Raw genomic sequence first — 27,257 nt, forward strand, 5'->3', positions numbered from 1 at the left:
TTATTTCCTCATGGAACAGTGAAAGGAAGAAGATACATTGCAACAATTAACAAAGAAAAGTGGATGATCCGCTTTCCTTCATTTTGGGGATTTCTTTTCCATTTGCCCAATGGCTCTTTTCAGGCATTCCTGTACCTGGGTGATTTTCCTCTTGCTATCAGCAATTCATGTTCAGGCACAGAATTCAGGTCAGTATGTTTTCTGGGTAGTGGGAAAAACTTTGATCTGGGTTGGTTTGATTTTTTAATATAAAAGGATATACCGGTAGAAAAACAATTGCCACAGGTGCTCTCAGTGTGCAGCACAAGCTGGTACCTGTTTTACTGGAAATATGTCCTATCACGTAGGATTCTTGGAAAAGTGTGCCTTGGATCGCAGCCTGAATGCCGTTCGTATTCCAAGCATAGGCTGTAGCATGGTTTGGTTCCTGTCAGCCAGAATCTATATAACCTTTCCAATATTCTAATGAAAGATGTATTTTGTAGCAGACCTTTGAATGGCCAAATTATCACACAGGCAAGAAGGCGGCCATTTCAAAAGAAAGGGAGTGATTTATTGTTAATTATCATTTGAATAATTGATTTACAATTAATTACATGGACAACAAAAATAGGGGTATGCATGGATGGCACTTTTTTGACTATGATGTCTGAAATTTACTTAATAACTGGAAATCAGTTAAAGGAATTAATGATATGAAGAGGAATATTTTTACACGATGTTGGGTTTGTCCCAAGTTATAAGGTTAGAAGATGTTGGCAAAGTTAACTATTTGCTAACATTTGAAAGACTATACCTTGACATGTATATATCTAGATATCAAGTGGGTAAGAAAGATTATTAGGCAGATTGTCTTACACCTGCCTGTTACTGAATTCAGGGGTGAATCTGCTATGAAACCAATGCTTCAGGGCCCCTAACCCTGGAGGGGCCCCAGAAGCAACTTAAGTCCACATTGCTTAAAATATTTGGGTCTAGTAGACCCAATTTGAGTTACATGACTCAAACTTTTCTTCTTCTTCTTCTTCCTCCTCCTCCTCCCCTCCCCCCTCCCCCTCCTCCTCCTCCTCCTCTTCTTCTTCTTCTTCTTCTTCTTCTTCTTCTTCTTCTTCTTCTTCTTCTTCTTCTTCTTTTCAACAATCCCAATGTTTGAGTGTCAGTAGCACAGATGTTGTAAAGGTGTGGCGATCTGTTGTGGAACAACCCCATTGAATAAGATAAATGGGGTTACCCAGACCTTGTTGCTGGTTGCAAAGGGGCCCCCAATGGCAGTTCAAGCTTCAGGGCCCCAAAAATGTAGGTCCACCACTGTCTGAGTTACATGATATTTCCTATATATTTGTCCAGACAAATTCTTGGAGTAGAATACACAAAGCACTAGTTGATCTTTTGACTAAGCTTGTGCTTTGGGAGATTTAAAGTATTGTCTTTTGTTTCACTAGATTGTGGTGTGCAAGATAACCCTGTTGATGTTGAAGAGAATAACCCTCCTGGGGCTTTGATTACCAACATTACCACAGCTGACGGTGTCACAGTAAAAATCAACCCATTGGTAATGAATGGTGACCAGTTTGAGATTCAGAACTCACAACTGCTCCTGAAAAATTCAGTGGATTATGAGGTAACGAACTGGTATGAAAAAGATGCAGAAATATGGCATAGAATCAGAGAGTCTTAGAGTTGGAAGGTTCCCCAAGGGCCATCTAGTCCAACACCCTGAAATGCAGGAATCTCAGCTAAAGCATCTATGACAGTAATGGTATCCAGTCACATTCTTATCTAGAAACATGGTAAAGTGAGGTGGAAATGAATCAGGACAGTACAGTCAGAACCTAAATATCCAAATATGATAAAGCTATTTAATACCCTCAATTAAATTAATACCCTTAATTAAAACATTTAAAACAAGTGCCTTGCAATTGTCCATTCTCTCTGTGCTTTTATATAAACAGGGAGCCACTACCAGGAAGGCCCTATCGGGAAGCACCAATAACTTATATAATAAAATAAAAAAAATAGGATTAGATAAGATATAAGACAAGATAAAAATTGTGCTACAAAAGCATGATTTAATTGAAACCATTTGTTTTTAATGCAGGTTACAACAGCGCTAGTTGTAGAACTACAGTGCTTCAGAGCGGATATGGTCGTGAGTAATATCTGAAATGCTACTTTGTGTTGTGTTGTTAGATGTTGCACAAACATAGTGGGAAACACTTCTCTGCAAGGTCATCTAGGTCAATAGTTTTTCCCGTGAGAACTACATTCCCTCAGCAACTAATCCGCCAGGGGCTGCATGCCAAGTGTGGGTGGGGCTGAAGCTAATGGTAGACATGGTCACACCCATCCTCTATCTCTGCTACACCCTTTGCCTCCTTCGCCCACTTCTCTTTCTCTCCATCCCTTGTCAATGGGGTGCCAGGGGTGCGGCCAGTGCTCCTCCCTCCTCAATTTTGTTTGATAATTGCAATTTTCAAAAACAGGTGTATTGTATTTAAAAAAAATGAAAAACACAAAACACTTGAAACTGCTAAATTTATTTTATTTTAAATTGCAAGAATAAGTAATGCAACATCTTTGAATTCAGTGGCATTTGCTTCTGCAGACATGTCTTGGGTTGAACTTTTTGGATTATTGTCATTTTCAAACTTAGCTCATGTTTGAAGCCAAGGTGGACCACCCAACATTCCTTGTTTAAATATCATAGTTCTAACATCACCAGCATCACCCCTGATTTTCAGCATTTCAACAGTCAATCAATTGCTAACATTATTCTGCTTTGCTCACCACCAGGTAAATAGTATTATTGTTGTAGTGAACATTATCAATGTGAACGACAACCCTCCTGTGTTTCCAGAAACCAACATCACCGTCAATGTTCGAGAGGTATGATGATGATAATGTCTCTGCAACAAGTGACAATGGGCTGTAACGATACTTCTGACAGAACCATAATCTTGGGAAGAGTAAAACCTTACGCACAACTCTAGAACATTAAAATACAAATATTAAGTATAAAACAATGAAATAGAAATAATACTTAATCATAACATATTATTGCTGTTTCCAATTTAACTCCAAAATAACAAACAAATATCCAAGAGAGTTAAGAGAGAAATATAGATTTCAACTCTATTACACTATTAAGCTCACTAAAATATTTTCTTTGAAACAAGTTCATAAAAACTGCTCAAACAGCAATGTTCACTTTGTTAGCCCTAGATACAATTGTATGCAAATTAACACAACCATTTGGAAAAATATATATAGAAGATGCCAAATACATTTCCACCCTCAGGTCTCCTTCAGTGACTAGTTACAGTGCACAACAGATTTCCAACCTCAAATCGAGAAGTTCATTCAGAAAATAGGGGTAGCTGTTCATTTAAAATATTGGGTGCAATGTTCAATCAAACTGTTTAAATAACTCTATCATATCCGTTTATTTTTATTTAGCAATATTTCTAAAGGGATAGCATCCTAATCTGGTACAGTGGTACCTCTGGTTATGAACTTAATTTGTTCCGGAGGTCCGTTATTAAGCTGAAACCGTTCTTATCCCGAGACGCACTTTTGTTAATGGGGCCTCCCGCTGCACGTGTGCCTCTGGCGCGCAACTTCTGTTCGCATCCTGAGGCAAAGTTCGCAACCAGGAGCAGCTACTTCCGGGTTAGCGGAGCTCATAACCTGAAGCGTTCGTAACCAGAACCGTTCGTAACCAGAGGTACCACTGTACTAGTATGGTAAAGAATTCATATATTGTAATTTATAATGCCACCTACTTCCTTTGCCAGCAAAATCATGTATCTGCAATACATGAGGTTTTACTCCTTTATTTAATATAAATACAGAAAACTCTTCTTATAGCAATTTAAACATGAAAAGACTAAATGTAAAATTAGATAAAGGTATCCCCTCTACAATAAAGTTATTAATAGTCAAATGCAAGCTTCTCCTATTCTGACTGAAGGGAACAATAACTCTCTTTTATACTACCGTAGATAAGATCCTTATCGTTATCCCACACAGAATCTTGTCGCACTGAATCTTTAAAATGATTAAGCCAAACATATTCAGTTTTAAAATACAATGCAGACTCCCCTCTGCATGTGATAACTTGTTGTATGGTTCTATTTCATTGTGCCTTATGTGATAAACCATTAATTCTCTTGTTTTTTTACCCTCTCACTTAGTGCAAGGTATAAAGAGGCCAATGGGGGGATTGGTTAGAGACTAGGACTGGACTGGGGAGACCTGGCTACAAATCCCCAGGAAGCTCATGGGGTGACATAAACCAATCACTCTCTTTCCATCTAACCTGCATCACAAGGTTATTGTGAGGGGGAAATGTAGGTTGGGAGGAGAGAACCATATGCTGCTGTGAGGTTTTTGTAGAAGCGGCAGGATGCAAATACAGTATTAAAAACGGAAAAGCCTATGTCTATGTGTCTATGCATTTAGTATAGTGCCAGGCTAGATGTGAGACTATAATTATGAACAAAGTCAACACAGACATTTTGGGGGGTTATGTAAATTCAGATAACAGCTGAGGAAGATCCTGCACAGCTTCCATAGGCAGGAATGGAAGTGTTTTCAAAAAATGCCAACAGCAGCTTAGGAGAGGAAAATAGAGAGGTGGGAGGATGTTAAACTCCGTGCCTCACGGCACCATGGTCCCCAGGACTCCTCAGGCTTCCTCATCACTGTGGTCCTTTTCATTTTGGCCCAGAAATCTGCAAGGAACTCATTGCTCTTTTATTCTAGATCGTATTTGAATGTTGTGACCTACTGTATTTTGGTTCTTCTGAGAAAATTGTGTGCATGTTACTTATCTGCCTAGTAAATTATGTAAATTATCTATCTGCTGTAAATTACGTGTGACAAAAAAATAGCTCAAAATGATCTTCCTTTTTGTTTTGTTTTTCAGGATACAGCAGTGAACACAACTGTTGTGCCCCAGGCTAATGTAACAGCTAAGGACGCTGACAAAGACACAATATATTACAGCCTTACAGCAGATCCACCAGTTAGTATACTGTATACCGTAATTGGGTGGGGAGTTAGTATAGCCCAGGCATAGGCAAACTTTGGCCCTCCAGATGTTTTGGCCTACAACTCCCATGATCCCTAGCTAACAGGACCAGTGGTCAGGGTTGATGGGAATTGTAGGCCAAAACATCTGGAGTGCCGAAGTTTGCCTATGCCTGGTATAGCCAGTGGCACAGACAGGTAGTTTTAGTGAAGCTTTTTCAGTGGAAATGTGTATTTGTTCACTTACTTCTGCTCCAAAGCCCTGCACTGACGGCACATCTGAGTACAGCCTCCCTTAGGACAGAGGCTGTTCTTCTGTGGGATCCCTCCCAAATGTACCACTCTAAGCATCGTTCATACTGTTGCATGCCATTAATACTGTTGCATGCCACTGCAATCTCCAAGTGATGCATGATTCCGGGGGTTCCAGGTGTGTCTGTGTTTCCTTTTGGAAATGGGGCACAGCAGAGACTGTGGTGTTTTTAGGATATATGGTTTATTTGCACATATATTCAACCTGAGCCTACGATGGCAGGGTTCAAAGCATTAACATTCCAAGAGAGCCTTGCTTCTCCCATAGTTGCAGCCCTGGATCCAAATAAACATAAAACATTATGCTCTCTCTCTCTCTCTCTCTCTCTCTCTCTCTCTCTCTCTCTCTCTCTCTCTCTCTCTCTCTCTCTCTCTCTCTCTCTCTCTCTCTCTCTCTCCACTGCTTCACTATCTGTGTTACCTCACTCCTAAGCTTCCAGCCAGATTGCTTCAGTTGCTTCCACCCTCTCTTTATCTGGGGACCCTACTCAATTGGTGTCTCATGCCCAGTTCCTTTGACCCTTTGATTTCCTAATGGTGCATTACCCCAGGCTATCACCTCACACAGGAGGCTAGTCCTGGTTTAATTAGCTATTGACACATCACAGGAAACATGACCGTGGCACCATTAGCTTTTGATGCATGCTGATTCCAGAGAATTAGAAGTGTCTAAAACACAGTTAAAATACACATGGGTCAAGCATAGTTTTCACACTCTAAGCCTTAATTAAAAGGATTTAAATGAAAACTCCATTGTACCAGTAAGAAACCAGAGATCATATACTTTCCATAACCCAGTCAGCTCAGATGTCAAAACATGCAACAATAAGCAATACCTTTGACATTGAACAGTGTTTTTGAAATAGCATTAGGCTCCATATCTGTGATGAAGAGTGTGTCATTATCTCTTCTTGTCTTCTAGGTAGGATTGGAGTATTTTAACACTGAAGGAGTTAATAACCCGCAAATTTACTTGCGCAGAACCTTGGATTATGAAAAAATTAACTACATGCAGCTTGTCTTATATGCCATGGTGAGTTTTATCATGAACAAAATATATGTTTATTTGCAACTGCCCTGCTGCACGTGTTTCCACATTCACCAGAAAAATGCCCTTGTGCTTTCAGGGTTGCCACTGGCAATCTTGACAATTGCCAGGCCCCCACATCCCAAAAGTCTGGCCTAGGTATAAGAGCTCTGATGCGCACACACAGTTCCTTGCTCTGCAAATGCTTTCTCAGTCATTTCAGTGCAGAGACTCAAATATTTAAATAAAAGTGTTTACAGAACTTCCCCCTTCACTGAAATACATAAGAAAGATCATGCTGAAACCCTACTTGTTTACCCAGGAGTTTCCTGGCCATGAATATTGGCTGCTGCATGTGGCCAGCCACTGTGGTTATTGTATTATTGCAAATGTTATATCATAACAAATTGTGTCTTGTTTTTTGTACTGGGTGGTATTCAACTAAGGGCTTCCAGAACAGTGCAAGTGGAGAGGCAGAGAGGGATCGTTCCATCTAGCAACCCCAAATAATGCTTGCCCTGGTTGAACCACTGCCTTATCTCAATGTTGAATTCCTCCCACTCTTTTTATTTCTGTACATTGCATTCTGTTTTCAACTATAAAGCAGTATGCCAATGTTTTAAATAATTCAAATCGCACATTGGTGCTGGACTATCAGTTTCCAGCAGGGTGCACACATGCCCTTTGATCAGAGGTATTGCCTTTAAATGAATTTATTCAATTTGGCTGGTATGAATCAATGCAGCTACTTGAACTCAGAACGTCTGACAAGGGTAACCTGCCCTGGTGGGTTTTGCAAGTATAGTGCTAGGGATTGTTTTGGTGCTGCTGTTATAATGGACATGTTCCCATTTCTTGTTTTTGTCCTTCATTTTTCTTTCGTATAGGATGGGAAGGCCGGTGAAGCTCCACACACAGCCACTGCAACAATAACCATACATGTCCTACAGGCTGACCGGAGACCTCCCTGGTTCCAGCCATGCACTTCTTTTGGAGGGAATATAATGTGCATCAACCAGGGCTACACTGGCACGGTCAACGTCTCGGAGTATATGGTATGCACAAGGAACCCTTAGGCTGTGTCCACCCCAGGATGCCTCACTTAATTTTGCTTTGCTCCTCTCGGTCCCCATAGAACTCTTTTTGTCTTTGCAGTCGATGGGCTCAAAGATCAGCCCAGGAGTGCCCTGGAACTAAGCAGCACCTCAGCATGCCACATCAAACCCAGAACAGAATTGGTGCCAATACCAAGAGGGCACTGGCTATTCCCAAGAAAAGTACGGTAGCTGGAGCAGCTACTTTTACAACCCAACCAAATGCACTTTGCATGAGGCTCAAACTACATATTTGGTTCTTCCCTCCACTTTCCTTTAACCCATTGCAGTCTGTGGCAAAGGATGTCTAAGCAAAAAAACCAGCAGACAGAATCTGCTTTGCCCATTCCCTCCCATCTTTAAAAAAAAAGCTCGAAAACACACCCTTGTTGCTTTTTTGCCCATGAGGGAGAAAGAAATGGGGTTCTCATATCTTCCCCCCCCCCCGTGTCTTTCCCTCCACACATGAAAAGGCAATTTGGGGAGGGCGATATTGAGCTGGAAAAGTGGCAGAAGCGGGAGGGGTTAAGCAGCCAGCCAAACTTTCTAACTTGTTACCTGCAGAGAAGCCTATTAGCCATGCTAGGGCTGTTGCTCCCAAGTCTTCTGCTTCTCTCCAGGTTAATGCCAGCAAGCCGGGGTATGAATCCAAACAGCAACACAATGAGGAGTGTGCTTTCATACAACAAGTGGGGTTCAGGAGCAGATTTTTCCTGAGTGGGTATGCTATGAGCAGCCTACCCCTCCCAATAAGCATCTTCTTACACATAAGAAATGGCAGTGACAAAACAATACTTCTACGTGTCATGAAATTAGCTTCTACTACCAGGAAATGGGACTCTTTGTTGTGGCTGCCACTCCTTTAGGCTACAGTGGCTGCTTCCTGATCATGGACTTGTTGTTCTCTAGGAAAGCAATAACCTACAGTTCGGCATGTAAGCACACAGCTTGCGTTGAGGCTGGAGGCCACAGGCAGAATGGCAGGTTTCATGCCAAGCTTATTAGATAACCTCTTTAGCATGAGAGATAGAGAGCAGCAATGATTGCAGGCTAGTGTGGGGAGCAAGCATGGGAACAATGGGGGTACAGAGCATCTTCAACAGGCCAGGACCTCCACAACAGAGTGAATGTAGCCACATCATTATCATCATCATTAAGTTTATATCACTCATATGTGAAAAAGGCTTCATTCAGTTCATCACCAGCCAGCTGCAGCATCAGCTCTATAATTTTTAATTTGTTTCAGATATGTTGTTATTGTAACATCTTGTTAACTAAAAACCAGACTTGTAACGGCTGAAAGTACCTGAAGTGAGCAAATGCTTTGATTTTTCGTAACATCTGAAAATGATTTACCTTGTTTATTGCAGAATGAGTCTTTGGTCTTGGAGCCAGGACCCCTCTATGCTATTGATGGGGACAGAGATTTGAATGAAAAAGTAGAGTATGCAATTGCTGATGGTGAGTAGATTACTCCTACCCACAGCAAAATAATAATAATAGATGTTTTGGCTGCCAACATTTCCAAGTAATTCAAGGCTTAGTGCAGGGGTGTCAAACTCAAATTCATCGGGGGCCGCATCAGCAGTTTGGTCACCCTCAAAGGGCCGGTTGTATCTGTAGGACTATGTGTCCACTCTTTATTCTCATAAATTATTGTCACTGCATTCAATTATTACTGTTTTTTGTAATAATGTAAGTAATAACTAGCTCTGAAAGCAGAAACATAGTCAGAATAATGGCAAGTAGATATTCAAATGTACAATTATTGTACAATTTATTGAAAAATGATTTTTGGTAACTGCACTGGGTGGTGGAGGCTCGCTAGGGTTTCATGCAGGACCTTTGCAGAGCTACTAGTACCTGGAGATGCTGGGGTCCTTCTGCATGCAGGACAGATGTTCTGCCAGTGAGCCACCACCCTTCACCAAAGGGACTGGCTGAGGTTGACTCTCTGGAGCTGCTCTCCTGGTTCCAGGGTTTAAGGGCCAGAAGTATAAAGCAGCATCCTATGTTTCTGAGGAGAGGGAGAGGGAGAGGGAGGGGAGGAAGGAAGGAAGGAAGGAAGGAAGGAAGGAAGGAAGAAAGAAAGAAAGAAAGAAAGGAAGAAAGAAAAGAGGGAGTGGGAGGGAGAGAGGAAGGAAGGAAGGAAAGAGGGGAGAGAAAGAAGAGTAGGAAATAAAGAAGGGAATAAAGAAGGAAAGAAAAAGAAAGAGGGAGAGAAGACGGAAAGGGAGAAAGAAGGAAGGAAGTAGAGGGAAAGAAAGAATAAGAATGAGGGAGAGGAAGAAAGATGGGAAGGACGGAAGGAAGGAAGGAAGGAAGGAAGGAAGGAAGGAAGGAAGGAAGGAAGAAAAGAGGGAGCAGGAGGGAGAGAGGAAGGAAAGAGGTGAGAGAAAGAAGAGTAGGAAAGAAGGAATAAAGAAGGAAAGAAAAAGAAAGAGGGAGAGAAGACAGAGATAAAGAAGGAAGGAAGGAGAGGGAAAGAAAGAATAAGAACGAGAGAGAGGAAGAAAGAAAGGGAAGGGGGGGCGCCGCCTTGATTCAGCGCCAGAAAAGAGCGCGAAGGGACCCAGGGGCAAAAAGCATTTCCCCGGCCCCAGCTGTTTGTCGGCGCTTTGTTGGCGCGGCGCTTCAGCAGCAAGGTCCCACTGCTGGGTCCCGCTGGCTGGGGCGCTCGGCGGGCCACATGACGAGGTCTGGCGGGCCGGATTTGGCCCCCGGGCCTTGTGTTTGACACCCGTGGCTTAGTGAATAAAATCCCTGCATAGCTTTTTGAGTTTCTATATGTTCTAAATAAACTACCCCATGTATTGGGTAGATAGCCCATGACAGGCACAGGTGTGTACACACACACACACACACACACACACACACACACACACACACACACTGAGCCTTGTATCCCAGCTGTGTGGTGGTATCAGAGCCATGGGTGTAGCCAGGATTTATGTTGGGAGGGCAGAACTGAGCTATCTGCGACATAATAATAATAATAATAATAATAATAATAATAATAACTGTAATAATTACTCAGTTAGTTAAGTATTTTTATTTTTTTACTTGATGGAGGGCAGCTGCACACCCACCCACCCCCGCTACACCTATCCCATTCTTTCTTCTGGTAACCAGAAGTTCCAATTGCTAATTTTCTCCAATTTCATTAGGAAATGATGACACATTCTTAATAAACAAGGATTCTGGGGAAATAACAATGAAAAAGACTGTTAACACTCTGAAGACTTTCATGCTGTATGTTGTGGTAAGTCTCTTGGTGATCTGTGTTGATCAACTACTGGCTGGAATATGTGTTTACCAAGGAGAAAAGAGCTAGCTCAGCTTCCCTCTAACTGGTGCCCTCTGAGTGTTTCGGACTGGCTAGGGCTGATGGGAATTGTCATTCAAAGGATCTGAGGGCGCCAGGTTGGGGAAGGCAGAGCTAGGCTGTGAGGATTGTCTCTTAGCCATTCATTAGATCAGGAATGGGGAGTCTGTCGCCATCCAGATGTTGTTCATAGCAAGCATGGCCAATGGTTACCATAGGGATGGTGTGAGTTGTAGTCCAGCAATATCCAGCCACTTCACAATATCTAGTCCAGCATGACTAAGCCGCTTCTGGTGAACCAGAGCAGCGCACGGAAACACCGTTTACCTTCCAGCCGGAGTGGTACCTATTTATCTACTACTTGCACTTCATGCTTTCAAACTGCTAGGTTGGCAGGAGCTGGGGCCAAACAACGGGAGCTCACCCCGTTGCGGGGATTCGAACCGCCGACCTTCTGATTGGCAAGCCCTAGGCCCTGTGCTTACTTTCCATTAAGTCATTTTGCATTTTATCCCTTGAGGAGAATGACTGTTCTTGTGCTTCTTGCTCTCTCTTTCTCCAGGCTTTCCAGACCAACAATCCATACAGATATTCCCAAACAACAGTGGAAATCAAGGTTGTGCATAGAAATGACCACAAGCCATACTTTGAGAAAGCCCTTTATGCAGGAACTGTGTCTGTGGGCCTGCCTGTTCCCAGCCTGGTCATGGAGGCTGGGAAACCTTCAGTGCCCCTACGCATCTTTGCAGCGGATGATGACTTCACTGATGTATGGAATTTTAGGTGCCTTTGAAGGTCACTGGGGTGCCAGGCGGGGGTGGGGTAGGGTGGGAAGAGATGTTAAGATACTAATAATGATGTCAGTTCCTATGTGAGGTTCATGCGAGTTAATGCATGGAGGGTTAGAACGACCCTCATATCTCTTTTAGCATTATGATCTCATGTTTGTTCTTGTGCAAATTTTCAAACCCTGATCTGCATATGACCTGCTCACTTTGCCTCTCATTTACCTGTGTACAGTGAAATAAAAACCATCTGGATCAAGCAATCTGGATCAGGCACCAAAAATAAAATAAATAAATTGGTCGTGGTCCCTCTCCCCCTCCCCCACATTAAAAATTATTTGGTCAAATATTCATTTGCATTTTATGCCCTCTCCTTTCTTCCATAATCAAGGCAACACACATGGGAATCCCAGGCAATCTCCCAGCCAAGCACTGGCCAGCTGAGTTTTTACAGCATAACTGTATTGCATGTCCTGAGATCATTCCCTGGGACCATTTTCAATTTGGACATTTTGTCAAATAAAATGTGTCTGAAATTGTCAAATAAAATGTGTCTGAAATTGTGTAATTCAGAACTTCCTGATAAATTTGGAAGTAAGAAGCGGTACAGTTTATTTAGTTATTTTATCTTATTCTGTGTTGAAGGGGTTGCAAAATGAGCATTGGAAGGTGGGGCAGATACATACCCTACTACAACCTGGAGGAAATAATTGGGGCAGGCTGAAAGGAAACATGTTGAAAGTGTTGGCAATAACAGGGAAGCTGATACAAACAAGGCCACATCCAGGACATTGGCACTAGTGACTAGGTGCATATTGCATAGCCAGGGTGGGAATGGGGTGGAGAGCCTAGGGACAAATTGTTGTCTGGCGTCCATGTACTTGATTAAAGTCTAATATATTTTTATATTCTCCATTCACAGAAATTCAATCCTGATATCAAATACCAAATCGAAAACAGCACAAATTTCACAGTTACCGTAGATGGATTTCTCCTGACTGCTGTAGTTTTGGATGTGGCCTCCACCGTCACCCTTTTGGTAGGTCATCTTCCCCCCCAAATTGAGTGCTTATATTACCATAATTTGATTGCAATGTCTGATGTTAGAAAAAGGCACCAGAGGCCCCTTTTAAGCATGGGCTGCTGTCATCATAATTTCTCTCATTGTTATTTCTCGCTCCAAGAGAGTCTGGTCATGGTTAATTTAAAGTGGACAAAAACAAACAAACACAGAGATAGGGGAGGGGACACGATAGTTATTAACATTCTGATCAGAATCACATTTGTTTTAAAAAATGTAACAATATTGGCAAGCTTTTGGTATATTTGTTCCAAACACTCTGGAAACACAAATTAGGAAAGATTATGTATCTTTTATTAGACCAGGATATATATATATATATATATATATATATATATATATATATATATATATGGTAAGATTTCTGTGTAAAGCTTGCATTCCACTGCACCAATAGAAGATTGTCTAATCTTCTACCTTACCTATTTTGTGTTGCTTTTCCTTTTCATAATAAATAGTGGCCTTGCTCTATTTGAGTGCTGTTGTGAGGATATTTGAATGAAGGCAATCAACAAAATGAAACAGGAAACCCTTTCATCCTAATTTTATGCTTTTAGGGGTCATAATTGTGCTGCCAAGCTTCACACTCTTGCCAGACCTATCTATGCATTGCATATGTAGACATCAGTTGTATGTTCTGCAGCACTGGAGTGTACAGATTACACATGCATTGACTCCGATGCACAGAAGCTTGAAGTGTTCAGAGCCCTTAACTAATTTGGTGCCTTCATAAATGGATTGACAGAATAAATGCATTTATGTGAAGGGTTAACATCCACTTTTATGTCTGCACAGGCTATTGCTAATGACACAGCTACTCTGCAAGAGGTCAGCACCCTGATAACTGTAGATGTCAAGCCTTTGGAAAGTAAGTTAGCACATACAGCGTAGATGAAATATAAGGATCACAGATATTGCTCAGAAAGACTAAGGCAAAAGTCTGCTTCCAGATTGTCTCTATTTGTCTCTATTTACCAACAAATTCAGATTACATATTTAAAGCGGTGTGTGCGTGTGTGTGTGTGTGTGCGCGCGTGTGTGTGTGTGTTCTTCATCAGCAAACATACTTTCAAAACAATGGGACATACTGCCATAAGGAAAGTGACAGGAAAATGCAATGGAAAGTGCAGGATAATAATGGCTTGGCTCAGCCAATGTAAGAATAACTACTACTTATTTTATTTTTGTTTTTATTTTATTTTATTTGTGCCACCCATCTGACTGGGGTGCCCCAGCCACTCTGGGTGGCTCCCAATGGAATATTAAAAGCATGATAAAGTTTGATACATTTAAACTGTAGCAGGTTTACCACTGTTTGATGTGATGTTGTATAGCCTCCCTGCAAACAAAACAGAATGAAGGTTCAATAAATATATGACATTATATAGCAACCCCACAAACTTTGTACAAACCAACCAAGATTAATGCTCAATTAACAAGCCATCTGGAAGTTACCTCAGGGAAGGCATGTTGTGCTATATGGCTTGAGGGACCTTAGCCTTATTTTTGGCCCAGCAAAAAATAAATAGCAAGCCTGAAAGCCTAATTTGGACAGTCCAAATGTGCCCTTACAAAACATTTGGTCTGTGATTTTGGATCTGAACTAGTCACTAACCCCTTTTCCTAGCATAAAACTAAGGGCATAAGTATCTTTGCCAACAGCCATAGGGTTTACCATAGGGTTCTGATAAAATACCTGTTGTCATGATTTTGTCTACATGGGAACTATAAAGGTTCACCATCTAGGGGCTGTTACAATATTGTCCCCATTTCATAATGGTTGTGAGCCTTAATCTGTGCACATTTCATATGAATAAGGTGTTCAGTTTCTTGGTGTAAAGATACAACACTGAAAAATAACTAATACCATGGTCTAATGCATTTTCAGCTACAACCATTCTTCCTACAGCCATCACTACCACAGGGGCAGGGACCACTATTTCAGATATTTCAGATTTACCACCTGGGACAATCACTACTCTTCCTATAACACCTTCTGCAAGTACAACCAGGAATACTGCCATTACAGAGAAGCCTGCAACAGGCCCAACATCTGACTCAATCATCCCTCCTTTTGTAACTACAACAAAGTCTCCCATAATCACAGGTAGCACTTTAGAACCTCAGACCGCCAGTTCTCCCTTCACTGGGATAAGCCAAGCAACAGATAGGACTGATGAATCTACTGCTGAAACAACTTTTCACTCTGGAGTAACTGAGCCTTCCATATCCACGGCAACAGGTGGAACGGTCCAAACTGTTACTTCAGCTTCTTCTCAGCCTGGAACCACCACCACACATCCCACAACAGGTATAAGCCCAGCAACAGATAAAAGGCCGACTGCAAATACACCTTCTCAGGCTGGAACTACCACAAAGCATCTCGTAACAGGTGAGAGCCCAGCAACAGATGGTACTATAGGGCAATCGACTACTAAGGCACCTCAGACAGAAACCACCAAAGTAACTGATACGACTGTTTCTTCCACTGTTCCAACACCTCTCTATAATGGAACAACCACAGGAGATGCAACTAGAACAACCACCCTATCGATAACAACTTCATTTTCTGGCACCCAAACGACGTCCACTCAACCAGGTAATTCATCTCATAGACTATCAGAACCTGTGTCTCCTCAAATACCCACCACCACAAGTTGCCCAAGACATAGAGTAAACATGTTATTCAGAGGCAGACTATGCATGACATTTGTCACGTGGTTTGGTTCTGCATATGTGGTTTTCTTTCACAAATAACCAGCATGGTGGCTTTAACAGTCCCTTTTAGAATATGTCCCACCCAGTGGCTGTTATCCATCAATGAAAGAAAGCTTCTTGAGATTGGTTCAGGGAGTTGTTGGAGAAGTGTCTAGGTTTGGGGCCTAGGCCATGACATTAGGTATTACATGCAGGGATCCCAATACAGCTAAAACTGATTGTGAAAAACTTGAAACAAATGCTTAGTCGTGGCTTACTAAAATTCTGCTCCTTTGAATGGGGCTTTTAAAAGGTAAAGGACCCCTGACAGTTAAGTCCAGTCGCAAACGACTCTGGGGCTGCAGCGCTCATCTTGCTTTACTGGCCGAGGGAGCTGACGTTTGTCCGCAGACAGTTTTTCTAGGTCATGTGGCCAGCATGACTAAGCCGCTTCTGGCAAAACTAGAGCAGCGCATGGAAATGCCGTTTACCTTCCCATTGGAGCGGTACCTATTTATCTACTTGCACTTTAATGTGCTTTCAAACTGCTAGGTTGGCAGGAGCAGGGGCTGAACAATGGGAGCTCACCCCGTCGCACCGCCAACCTTTGGGCTTAGTCATGACTAATTTTAGCTGGATCAGGGACAGAGTGGGATCAAAATGATTAGAGATAGTGTTGCTCGCATTATTTCTCTGTGTAAGGTAAGACCACTATACCCCCTGATGCATTTGAGAATTGGTTCACACTGAAGTAGTAAACCTGTGTCTGGCCTGTACCATTTCTGGTGGTGGTGGGGGACCCATGTGACTGAATGTTCTGTGAGACAGAAGAGGCTCAGGCAATGAATCCTACTCGAACCTGGCAGAACTAGCCTAGCAGGGAAAATAGCAGGGAGTGTGTATGAATTGGTCAGGTAGGTTACCAGGGCGAGGGAGTGGACCAAAGAGTCTAGCTGGTCAATGCAGAGTCTATTAGCTCATATGGCATGTTAGGTCAGGTGTTCCCAGGTGTGAGGGCTCACCCCCTCCCATTTGTATTGGGCTTTGTCCTAGAATTCAAGCCTGGGATCTCCTGCATGTGAAACATGAGCTATCCATCCGAAATAGGCCTCGTCCTAAAGCCCCTGAATCCCTGGTATGTGTGATGGGGTGTTGGGGTAGGTGGAAGGAAGATAAATATCCCATATGTGTCTAAATAGCCATATGTGTCTAAGGCTTGGGTGTTGTGTGAAACTGCATGCAGTGCAGGTTTGAGTCTTATTTATTTATTTATTTTGCATGCAAAAGATGAGTGGTTCAGTAGGGTCTCTCCCCCCCCCCCCAGGTGGGGCTCAAACTCCCTTCTCCTGCTTCTTTGGTGTGAACTCCACTGGAAGCTGTTACTGTTATTGTTGGGGCTTCATGAGATGTATTTTTTTGCAGATAGAGCAGGGTAGAAGCCAGTTAAGAATGGGTAAGAAAAGAGGCAGCAGAAAGCAACAGACTGAAAATATTATTGACAGGTAGGACAGAACGTGCCAGAGACTTTTAAAGTGAAACAACAGGGTCAATAACAGGGTCAAATGAAGTCATAGAATCATAGAATGGTAGAGGTGGAAGGGACCCCAAGGGTCATCTAGTCTAACCCCCTGCAATGCAGGAGTCATGGTAGCTTTAAGAGAAAGAAGGAAAGCAATGTCAGGAACGGGCATTATACCTTTCTGGAATCCAAGGCACAATACATTAGCCCTGGGAAAATGTAATTCTTCCGCCATCAAGGTGGCCCGTTGCTATCTGAATGCAGAGTGGAAGAATGTAGTTGCATATCACTGCATACGCACCATACATTCAAAACACATGGCTCCCCCCCAAAAAATTATGGGGATTGTAGTTTGCCCCTCACAGAGCTACAGTTTCCAGGATTTGGGGTGTGTGTGTGTGTGTGTGATTTTAAATGTATGGTGTTTGTTTAGCCTGAGTCGGGCTGACATCAGGAACACAACCCCACCCTTCCAAGGCCTGCGTAATTTGCTGACCTTTGAAATGTTTTGTTTTCCACAATCACCCCCCTCCAACTTCCCTTCTAAAGGAGAGAGGAAGGTGGGAAGGTAGGAGGGCAATAAAGTCTGCATGCTATTGAGAGACTGGTTTCATTAAAAAAAAATCAATAGAGGCTGAGCTCTCCATTGTTGTTTCACTCAAACACAGGAGTTCTCCTTTTTCTCTCTTTAAAAAGAGGGACAGTGCCAATCCCATTTTGTGGACCTGTTGCCTGGTCCCTCTTTAAATGTAGTTCTCTGAAGGCTTTGTAGTTCCTCTCTAAAGTGGATTTCTCTCTCCCAGACAGCAAATTCAAGTCATAGCTGCCAAGTTTTCCCTTTTCTCACGAGGAAGCCTATTCAGCATAAGGGAAAATCCCTGAAAAAAAGGGATAACTTGGCAGCTATGATTCAAGTATTGCTAAGCCACTCCTTCTTGGCTCTATCCCCATACAGAGTAAGGTGATATCTCCCATGGGAACATAGAAAGCAGCCTTAGGAAGCCAAACCACTGGACCATATAGCTCAGTATTGTCTACACCAGGGTTTCCCAAATTTGGGTCTCCAGCTGCTTTTGGACTACAACTCCCATCATCCCTATCTAGCAGGACCAGTAGTCAGGGATAATAGGAACTGTAGTCCAGAAACAGTTGGATCTCATCAGTTTTTCAGTTTTGCAGGCACTGGGATATTGTAGCATAGGTTTTATTTAGATGGGAGCTGTTTTGAGTAAAGCACCAGGGAAAACAATGTGTCTGGAAAGATTTTGAACCTAATAAAAGGTAAAGGTAAAGGCGCCCCTGACCATCAGGTCCAGTCGTGTCCGACTCTGGGGTTGCGGCGCTCGTCTCGTTCCGGTTCATGTGGCCAGCATGACAAAGCTGCTTCTGGCGAACCAGAGCAGTGCACGGAAACACCGTTTACCTTCCCGCCAAACCAGTCCCTATTTATCTACTTGCACTTTGATGTGCTTTCGAACTGCTAGGTTGGCAGGAGCTGGGACCGAACAACAGGAGCTCACCCCGTCGCAGGGATTCGAACTGCCAACCTTCTGATCAGCAAGCCCTAGACTCTGTGGTTTAACCCACAGCACCACCTGGGTCCCTTTTGAACCTAATACTCCTGTATATTTATAGCTGCTATTACCCCTGTTTCCAATGGTACAATGCCAAGGGATTCATCTGTGAAGGACCACAATGCTCTTTAAAGGCACCATCCAACCTTACTGCAATCTTCCTAATTAAAAACAACAACAACCATCAGCCTTTTCTTAATTTCCATGGGCTTTGGACTGTGCTGCCTAAAAGACAAACACTTCCTGGTACTTAAGAGATGGTAAGAGATGGTACTTAAGAGACCTTACAGATGCTGAGGCTCTGTAAGGTCACATCCACACCATATATTTAAAGCACATTTACCCAACAACCTTAACAAGTTACAAGTCCCATGATTCTGGGGGGGGGGGGGGAGAGATGAATTATAAACGTACAGTGTGGATTTCGGCCTAAGCCCTGTGCTTAGCGTACAATGTTTGCATACCCTCCAACTGTCCCAATTTGAGTGGGACATCCAGGAATTACAGAAGCCATCTTGGCTTCGGATTGGATCCCAGGGTGCGGCAACAAAAGATGCCCGTTTGCTGGGGGGGGGCATGCTCTTGTGTGAGTTACAAGACTCCTGCAACAGCATGACCGTGAAAGACGTGAGTTCCGATTTTCCTCTGTGGTGCATTGGAACTAATGAACTGCCAAGAACAGTGGTGCATAGGTCATGTTTGCTGAGGCTGATGGGAACTGCAGCTCAGCAACATCTGGAGGACCATCTGGAGGGCCTGCTCTAACCCACCATGCTTTCCACCTTTGGCTGACTGGCAGTGGCTCTCCAGGGTCTCAAGTTGGGAAGTCTTTTTGGACCCTGCAGCTGGAGAGCCTTTAATTGCATTTCATTTGGGCCCGTCTGCCTGCAGAGTACTGTATGTCATTTACCACCGAACTAGGCATCACACTTCTCCATTTTTAAAACTGAGCCACCCTTCTGGCTGTTGCTCTATCCAAAAGATTGTTTTATTTTTAAAGAGGAAAAAAGCCCTAATTTAATAAGTAGCAAGAAAAAAACCACATAAGCAAAATGCATTTAAAGTGGCAAAGCAATTGTAACAACAACAAACAACAACAACAACAACAACAACAACAACAGCAACATTTTATTATTTATACCCCACCCATCTGGCTGGGTTTCCCCAGCCACAAGTGTGGAGGGGGGGATGGATGGATATTGTCTTGGAACTTAAGGTTTCAGAACAATAAAAAATGTCAATTTTTAAATGGCTTGATTGGGTTGTTTCCAAAAATGGCTTCACATGAAGTCAGTTTAAGAATTCATGTAACATATCAATTTTTCCTAAATCAGTTAGCAAGCAGTAGCTTGCTTCCAGCACTTCTGAAGTTGTGTGATATTGGCTATTTTTTAGAGGTGAAGTTTAATAAATGTGCTAGTCCTTTCACTTCATATTAATGATAAACTCTTAGAAGTAATAGAAACCTGCAGGCAATAGTCAAAGTCCACACTTTGTACAGACATGAAACTAATAGCTGGTCACGGTTTTACTAATCGCCACAAAGCTTTAAAACGATAGCTTGATAGTTAACAGGGATGTGAAGTGTGAAATGAGAAAGGACAAATTCCTACGGCAGGCAAATCCAAGTCAAGCTAAGAAAATCCTGGCATGTGTTTCCGGTTGGATAGAAACGTGGAGCATAGCTATCTGCTGATGACTAGTTCAGTATTAGATACATTAACTGAAAAGCTAGGGATACTTTTAGATCAGCGTTTCTCAACCGCTGTTCCGCGGCACACTAGTGTGCCGCGACGTGCGGCAACGAGAAGGGTGATTTACATTGTCACGTGCCTGGCGGCCGCCAATACACACCACTAACCCACCGGAAAGGAAGCCGGCTGGGTCACGACGCGGGGTGAGCGCAGCTCTCAACAGCCACCACCATGGGAGGGTGGTTTTAGACAAACTTAAAGAAGCTGGCTGGATGAGCTCAACCTGAAACTTGCTGAGCAAAGGATTGTGCTGGCAGAGAAATCAGCGGCTTGTGAAGCCTTATTACAGAAGATTGCAACCAACACAGCAATTGGCAAGTGTTTCTTACAGTCATAATTATATAGTCAATATAGGGCGGCACAGAGTTAAATGTTTTAACTTTTTTAATGGTGGTGTGCCTCATGATTTTTTTCATGGAACAAGTGTGCCTTGGCCCAAAAAAGGTTGAGAAACACTGTTTTAGATATATTGCGTCATGGAATCTGGAAGAGACCATCAAGGAAAGAGGAGGAAGTACAGTAATGACATTACAACCTCTTAAACCTGTTATCCACACCCACCTATCTTACTCCTTAAGTCTTACATTGACTTTCAGGAGAATTCCCCCTTGCCCAATGATTTTTTAAAAAATTGTTTTTCATTTAAATACAAGAACAACACTTAACTACAGTAACTTGTTCAGTGGTACATCCTTATTACGTTCCATATGAAGTACGTTCATAGTGCACAAGCAGTACATTTGTTTACCGTATGTATTATCTGTTAAAGTAGTCTCTCCACAGAGATTGTTGTGTTGAGGATGAAATCAAAGTATCTATTTATAAAAGAAAAGGAAGGAAGCCAAGTGCCTTTAATTACCCTTTTGTGGCAAGTAAGGCATGCCAATAAAGCCACATTCCAAATATTATTGAACCAGATTTCAATGGGGATTTCTAGAGATTTTTTTCCCAATATCAGGCTATTGTTTTATGTTTTTGTTTTCAGAACAGAGTTGTCTGTATAGAGCAGATGACATGGTTGCTGTGGGCGCCACTTTGGGATGTTTACTGCTAGTCACATTAGTGCTGCTCGGACTGGTCTCCTACAAGTATTACAAACTAAAACAAAATGGAGAAGACAGCGAAGTAAGTGGACCTTTTGCTATACATTGATTTTGGAGTGAGAGTACAAGCCTTAGTTGTGAAGAACTGCAGTGTAGGAATTTGTGAGCTTTTATGCTTTCATCATGTTGTAACGATGGCCAATGACAACAGAAATACCCAAAGAAAGATAAGAGCCTTGTTTAAAAACATCCTTGGTCCACTCTTCACTGCATATGCAACGAGTTGTTGGAAAGTCACACCTGTACATCAGTTACAACATCACACAAGCTAGTATGTTGAGCTAGGATTGCAATTTGTCAAGCAGAAACAGAAGAAAAAGTTGGGGCTGCCATGTGAGCATCAGCCACTACATAACATTTGTAAGTTCTCAGCATTCTCTGCCTGGTATTGCATGAAGCATTTGTATGTAATACAGTCAAACCTCAGGTTACAGCCACTTCAGGTTGTGTCTTTTTGGGTTGCGCTCTGCGCAGAACCCGGAAGTACCGGAACGGGTTACTTCTGGGTTTCGGTGCATGCGCATGCACAGATGCACTAAATTGTGCTTTGCACATGCACAGAAGTGCCAAATCATGACCTGCACGTGCGCAGATGCGCAGACGTGGGTTGCAAACACTGCGGGTTGCGAATGTGCCTCCCGCATGGATCACGTTCGCAACCCGAGCATCCACTGTATGTAAATATGTAAATGTGGCAAACATACTAAGCAGAAATGAATTGTGTGATTTGGCTAATCATTAGATTGAATTATACCACAGGGGGATTAGACCCAATCATTTCTAATGGGGGTGATCCTTCTCTATGCCCCTCACTTCCCTTTCCCTTTCCATCAGTATGAACATTAAATGTCCCTCTTTTGCAGTCTGTTGAAGCCTTGATCAATGGCAACTTAGAAGGCAATGAGAATCCTAACTACTCAGGTGGAAAGGAGGATAAGTTGCCAGCAAGTGTGAAGTCTGAAGATGACAAACCAGTTGCAGAGAAGCTGTCAGGCACCCCGCCTCCTTTGGAGAAAGAGGAAAGCAGCCAGGAATCAGCAGCTTCTGATACGAACAAGGAAGGTGCAGAAGGTGACGGGGACACAGACAGTGAAAAGGAAGTGAGATCCATCCTCACTAAAGACAGAAGGATGTCAGACGATGGCTACAAAGCAGTGTGGTTTAAAGAAGACATTGACCCAGAAGCTAAGGATGAAGTTTTGATGATTGAAAATGACAGCGATACAGAACAGAAAGGGAATGAGAGTGACAGTGACAATGCTGATGACCAGGCTGGTGACAATGAAGTTGGTGATGGTGCCAGAGGTGGCAGTGACAGGTCCTTCACTCTAGGAAAAGCTCAACTCCCAGAAATTGATTCTACTGATGATCTTCAGGATACAGAAGAAAATGGTGTTTTTTTGTAGGTGAAATATTGTCCAGGATTCTGTGATAGAGCTGACTGTTTTAAACTATGTTCTGACCAAGCTTCTGCAGCTTCTTCCTATTACCTCGGCCAATTAATGAGCAGCATTCACCAGGAAGGGCAGTGTGCAATCTTGTCCCCTTGGTAATATATCACACCTTCCCCAAGGATAAAGGTGATAGATAACAACATCTTGCAGAATTGTTAGGATCATTCAGCTCAAGCATGATAATTAATATACAGCAGCCAGGACCAACCCAAAACAGTTTGATCCCTGAAGCAGCCAATTCAAATGGAGCCACCACCTTCCAACATGAAATAGCAAATGGCTTGTAGAAGATGTACCTGTTATCACCGGCATAGTGAGCTCGGCTATGGTTGCTGCTAGTTTACTTCTAAGCAATGGCTGCTGTTCCACTGGTGTTAATTCTGCTAGTAGATTTGGACTCATAGTGTTCAACACAGAGATGTCCAGCTTGGTGGGATCAATGCGGCCAGTCATCAGCAAAAGCCAACATCTGGAAGATGATGATGATGATGATGATGATGATGATGATGATGATAATAATAATAATAATAATAATAATAGTTTTATTATTCTCCCCTGCCCATCTGGAATAAGCTCTTTAATGAGCAAAGTTGGGATAGTATTTACAGAAGTGTTATTTCAAACCAGGAGAAACACAGTGCTAGTAGTTTATGGGACTGCCATCTCCTTCACAAATGTCTAATTGCGCCAGGACATTGCCAATATGGTCCACTGGGTGGGCTTGAATTCATCCCACTTCCACCGTGGATTGCCTGGGATAAGTTACTTCAAATTCACATGACATATGGGCTGCTGCGAAGTTGGTAACAAACCAACAGTGCCCTTTGACTACTCAGAAATAAAGCACACTGAATTCAATGGGGATTACTTCCAGATGAGTATAGGATTGCAGCCTATGGTTGTGATAATGACCTCATTTTTCTCTTTTTTCTTTTCATATTTTTAACATTACAAACATCCATTCAAACCAATTAACAATGATACAAACTTGGGGTTCTCTGAACCCCTGGACTCCCCACCACCACCCCGGTTTTCAAAATGTACATTTTTTAAATCTTTACCACATTTGATTACATTTATCTAACTTTAATACTTTTTTTTTAGGCTTTTGGTTTTTGCAGATTATGCGTGTTATGAAAATCCTACTAACGTCTTTAAGTGTTTAGAATATTCTTTAATATAATCTATGTATTTTTTCCATTCTGTATTAAATTTGTTTTCCTCTTGGTGTCTGATTCTTCCAGTCATCTTTGCCATTTCAGCGTATTCCATTGTCTTCATAATCCACTCTTCTTCTTTTTTTCCAAATAATATTTATTGATTTTCAAACATTACAAATTACAAAAATTCACAAAAACAAAAAAAGAATAAAAACTTTAAAAAACATATCAATTCTAACATTTTAATTAACATTGTAGACTTCCTCGATTCCCCTCGCACTGGGTCCATTTTTAACTCCAAATTAAGCAATTTTCATTTATTATCTTCTCTGGACTTATGGTACTCCACATATTGCTGTACAGCTCCCATCATCCTTTACGTTTTGCCATGCTGGTGTGATTGGAGTCCAACAACATCTGGAGAGTCACAGGCTCCCAACACCTGCATTAGAAATGATGAGGAATGGGGCTTACTTCTAAGTAAGTAAGCATAGAATTGTGCTGCAGAACTGCTGTTATTTTCAATGACGTTTATTCAAGGTATTGCCATTTTTATTCTATAAGGCGAAGTCAAACATTTGATTCTATGAACACCAACAGTTTCACAAAGCTCTTCTCACCTGGAGTACTGTGTCCAGTTCTGGGCACCACGGTTCAAGAAGGATACTGACAAGCTGGAACGTGTCCAGACGAGGGCAACCAAAATGGTCAAAGGCCTGGAAACGATGCCTTATGAGGAACGGCTTAGGGAGCTGGGCATGTTTAGCCTGGAGAAGAGAAGGTTAAGGGGTGATATGATAGCCATGTTCAAATATATTAAAGGATGCCATATAGAGGAGGGAGAAAGGTTGTTTTCTGCTGCTCCAGAGTAGCGGACACAGAGCAATGGATTCAAACTACAAGAAAGAAGATTCCGCCTAAACATTAGGAAGAACTTCCTGACAGTAAGAGCTGTTCGGCAGTGGAATTTGCTGCCAAGGAGTGTGGTGGAATCTCCTTCTTTGGAGGTCTTTAAGCGGAGGCTTGATAACCATCTGTCAGGAATGCTTTGATGGTGTTTCCTGCTTGGCAGGGGGTTGGACTGGATGGCCCTTGTGGTCTCTTCCAACTCTATGATTCTATGATTCTCTTAAAGCATTAAACAAACAGGAGGTTAGAGCGAAACATCATAGTGCCATTCTTTACGTGCATAATTCACAGGGAATCAATTTCAAAATGATGACCTGGTGATATACTAGGATGGTACCATGGTGTATTACACCAACAAAATTAAATTAAATAAACAAAAAAAAATGTAGCAGTAATTGATGGAAGTGTCAAAAGGGGGGGGGGTGATTTCCCCAGTTGTGACAGAATTGCCCTTCAGCCAAGAATTATTGATATATAAGAAGAGAAGAAATGAAAGGGGGAAGCCTGAATAATGGATTTGCAATTTTTCTTATTGGCTTATAAAAGCAACTTTTTTAAAATAAAAAATAGATCAAGAATTGGCCATTAATATGATTGTGACAGCAAGAAAGAAAATATGAAGAATATGGGAGACAGAGAGACTCCAGTGATCAAAGAATGGATAAATCATGTGATAGGGCAGAAAAGTCAATGTTAATATAAGTTCTGTTTGAGCTGAAGAAAATTAAACTATTCTCTGTGAGATGGGTTGCAGGTGTCAGAGGAAAGTAAATATATTAACATCTAATCATGTCATAGGCTTAGACTTAGCTGTGATAATTATGTAGAAGAGAAAATATAGTTTAATGACTGCTAGGTTGGTGCTTTTAAAGAAATGCTATCTCTCTTTCAGACCTTAAATAATATAATTGTATTAAAGTCCTTTATAATAAGTAAAATGTGCACAGAATCCTAAGCGATATACATCACTTTGGTGCTGATAACGCAGCAAAAGCAACACAGGAGGCAGCAATTATGAGTTACCAGTCTCTGCAGCCACAGCAGACCCCTGGAGGTACACGCCATTGTCTCTCCAGACAGAGGGATGCCAACCAAAAACTCATTTATAGGATTTATATTTTATATTAGTCTCTGATGCACTGTATCTGCACTACCAGCCCCCTCTATCTAATTCATTCTCAGGTGTTTTTTGTTTTGTTTTACATTTTCTCTGGAAAAATCTGGAAAACCAGTATATGCCATGAGGCTTTAAAAAATCTGGCCACCATGTGATTCCTACACACACAGAGGGCTGTAGGAAGAATGAAAGACAAGGAGAGGTGATAAGTGGGATGAGGCAGAGAGGAAAGGATTGGGCCAGTTGGGCTTATTCTCCTGCTTCCATCCCTCTTCCTCTTGGGTCAGACACCCCCAAACTCGGCCCTCCAGATGTTTTGAGACTACAACTCCCATCATCCCTAGCTAACAGGACCAGTGGCCAGGGATGATGGGAATTGTAGTCCCAACACATCTGGAGAGCCGAGTTTGGGGATGCCTGCTCTTGGTGTAAGAAGCTTACATAGGCTAAGCTAGTGGGGAGTCTTAAAATCAAAAGAAAAAATCTGAAGACAAACTGACAAATCTAATACACAGAAGGAGCTCAGTGGCCTCCATGGATCTAAGGTTGGGGGTATGGGATCAGTCTCATAACCAACATGCTCAAGTCTAATTAACACAGGGGTTAAGGCCATAGAACAAACTTAGTTTAGGTCACTCCCTCGCTACTTGGGAGGAGGTTAATCGAGCTTATTGCTGCGCCTCAGTATACCTGAGAAGCTCAACGTGTGAAGAGGTCTGAGCTGGTTGCTCCAAGCTCAGACCACATAGCTCTCACAAACCATTCTTCTGTACCTATACCAATAATTTAGGAACTTTCACCACTGTACAACTAAGCCTAGTTTTACTGCTTGTACAACATTTTTGACTGGTGTATGGAGAAGCACATGAACCTGACCTTTGAAGAATTTGTAAGTAAACCAATTTTTAACTTATCAAACATTGTCTTTAACTATGCTGAAGGAAGAGGGAAGTTTTGGAACTCACAAGGGCCGAAAGGTGTTCAGAAACAGCAGGTGGAAAACATGCCACCTTACACTCTGTCTACTGAGTTCTATTGCTTGCCAGTCTCATTCCAGGTATAATTCAGAGTACTGACATTTGAAAGTAAAACAATCCTAGTCCTATATATTTTAGTAATCACCCAACCAACTTTCCATAAGTGTCTCTTCCCCTGCCGTTCAGCTGATGAAATCAGCTGTTGCTGATACCCAACTTCCTTGAAGGTCCATATTCAAGGTGAGGAAGAAAAGAATTCCCTGGCAAATAAGGGCCACACATTAGGGAAAGTTATACAGCTGTACTTTGCTATAATTACGATATACTATCTCTCCCAT

The 27,257-nt window shown here is 42.2% G+C and overlaps 1 protein-coding gene across 4 annotated transcripts; it reads left to right on the forward strand.

Annotated features, from left to right (window-relative positions):
- The first annotated feature begins 4 nt into the window (after positions 1 to 4).
- Positions 5 to 23,227, forward strand: CDHR5 (cadherin related family member 5). Of its 4 annotated transcripts, XM_035122257.2 has the most exons (16): positions 5 to 188; positions 1,443 to 1,621; positions 2,099 to 2,149; positions 2,794 to 2,886; positions 4,928 to 5,026; positions 6,266 to 6,376; positions 7,258 to 7,425; positions 8,835 to 8,925; positions 10,632 to 10,726; positions 11,352 to 11,558; positions 12,497 to 12,613; positions 13,451 to 13,523; positions 14,544 to 15,047; positions 15,180 to 15,254; positions 21,185 to 21,324; positions 22,166 to 23,227. In XM_035122257.2, exons 1-16 carry the CDS (start codon positions 110 to 112, stop codon positions 22,706 to 22,708), a joined length of 2,625 nt encoding a protein of 874 aa, XP_034978148.2. In that variant the 5' UTR covers positions 5 to 109; the 3' UTR covers positions 22,709 to 23,227. The 4 variants fall into 4 exon arrangements, with proteins under 4 accessions (XP_034978148.2, XP_034978140.2, XP_034978156.2 ...); XM_035122249.2 differs by having other exon boundaries at positions 14,544 to 15,254; XM_035122265.2 differs by having other exon boundaries at positions 14,763 to 15,254.
- Positions 23,228 to 27,257: the final 4,030 nt, after the last annotated feature.

The sequence above is a fragment of the Zootoca vivipara genome, chromosome 1, assembly GCF_963506605.1.
Source record: "Zootoca vivipara chromosome 1, rZooViv1.1, whole genome shotgun sequence".
In the NCBI taxonomy this organism is placed as follows: domain Eukaryota; kingdom Metazoa; phylum Chordata; class Lepidosauria; order Squamata; family Lacertidae; genus Zootoca; species Zootoca vivipara.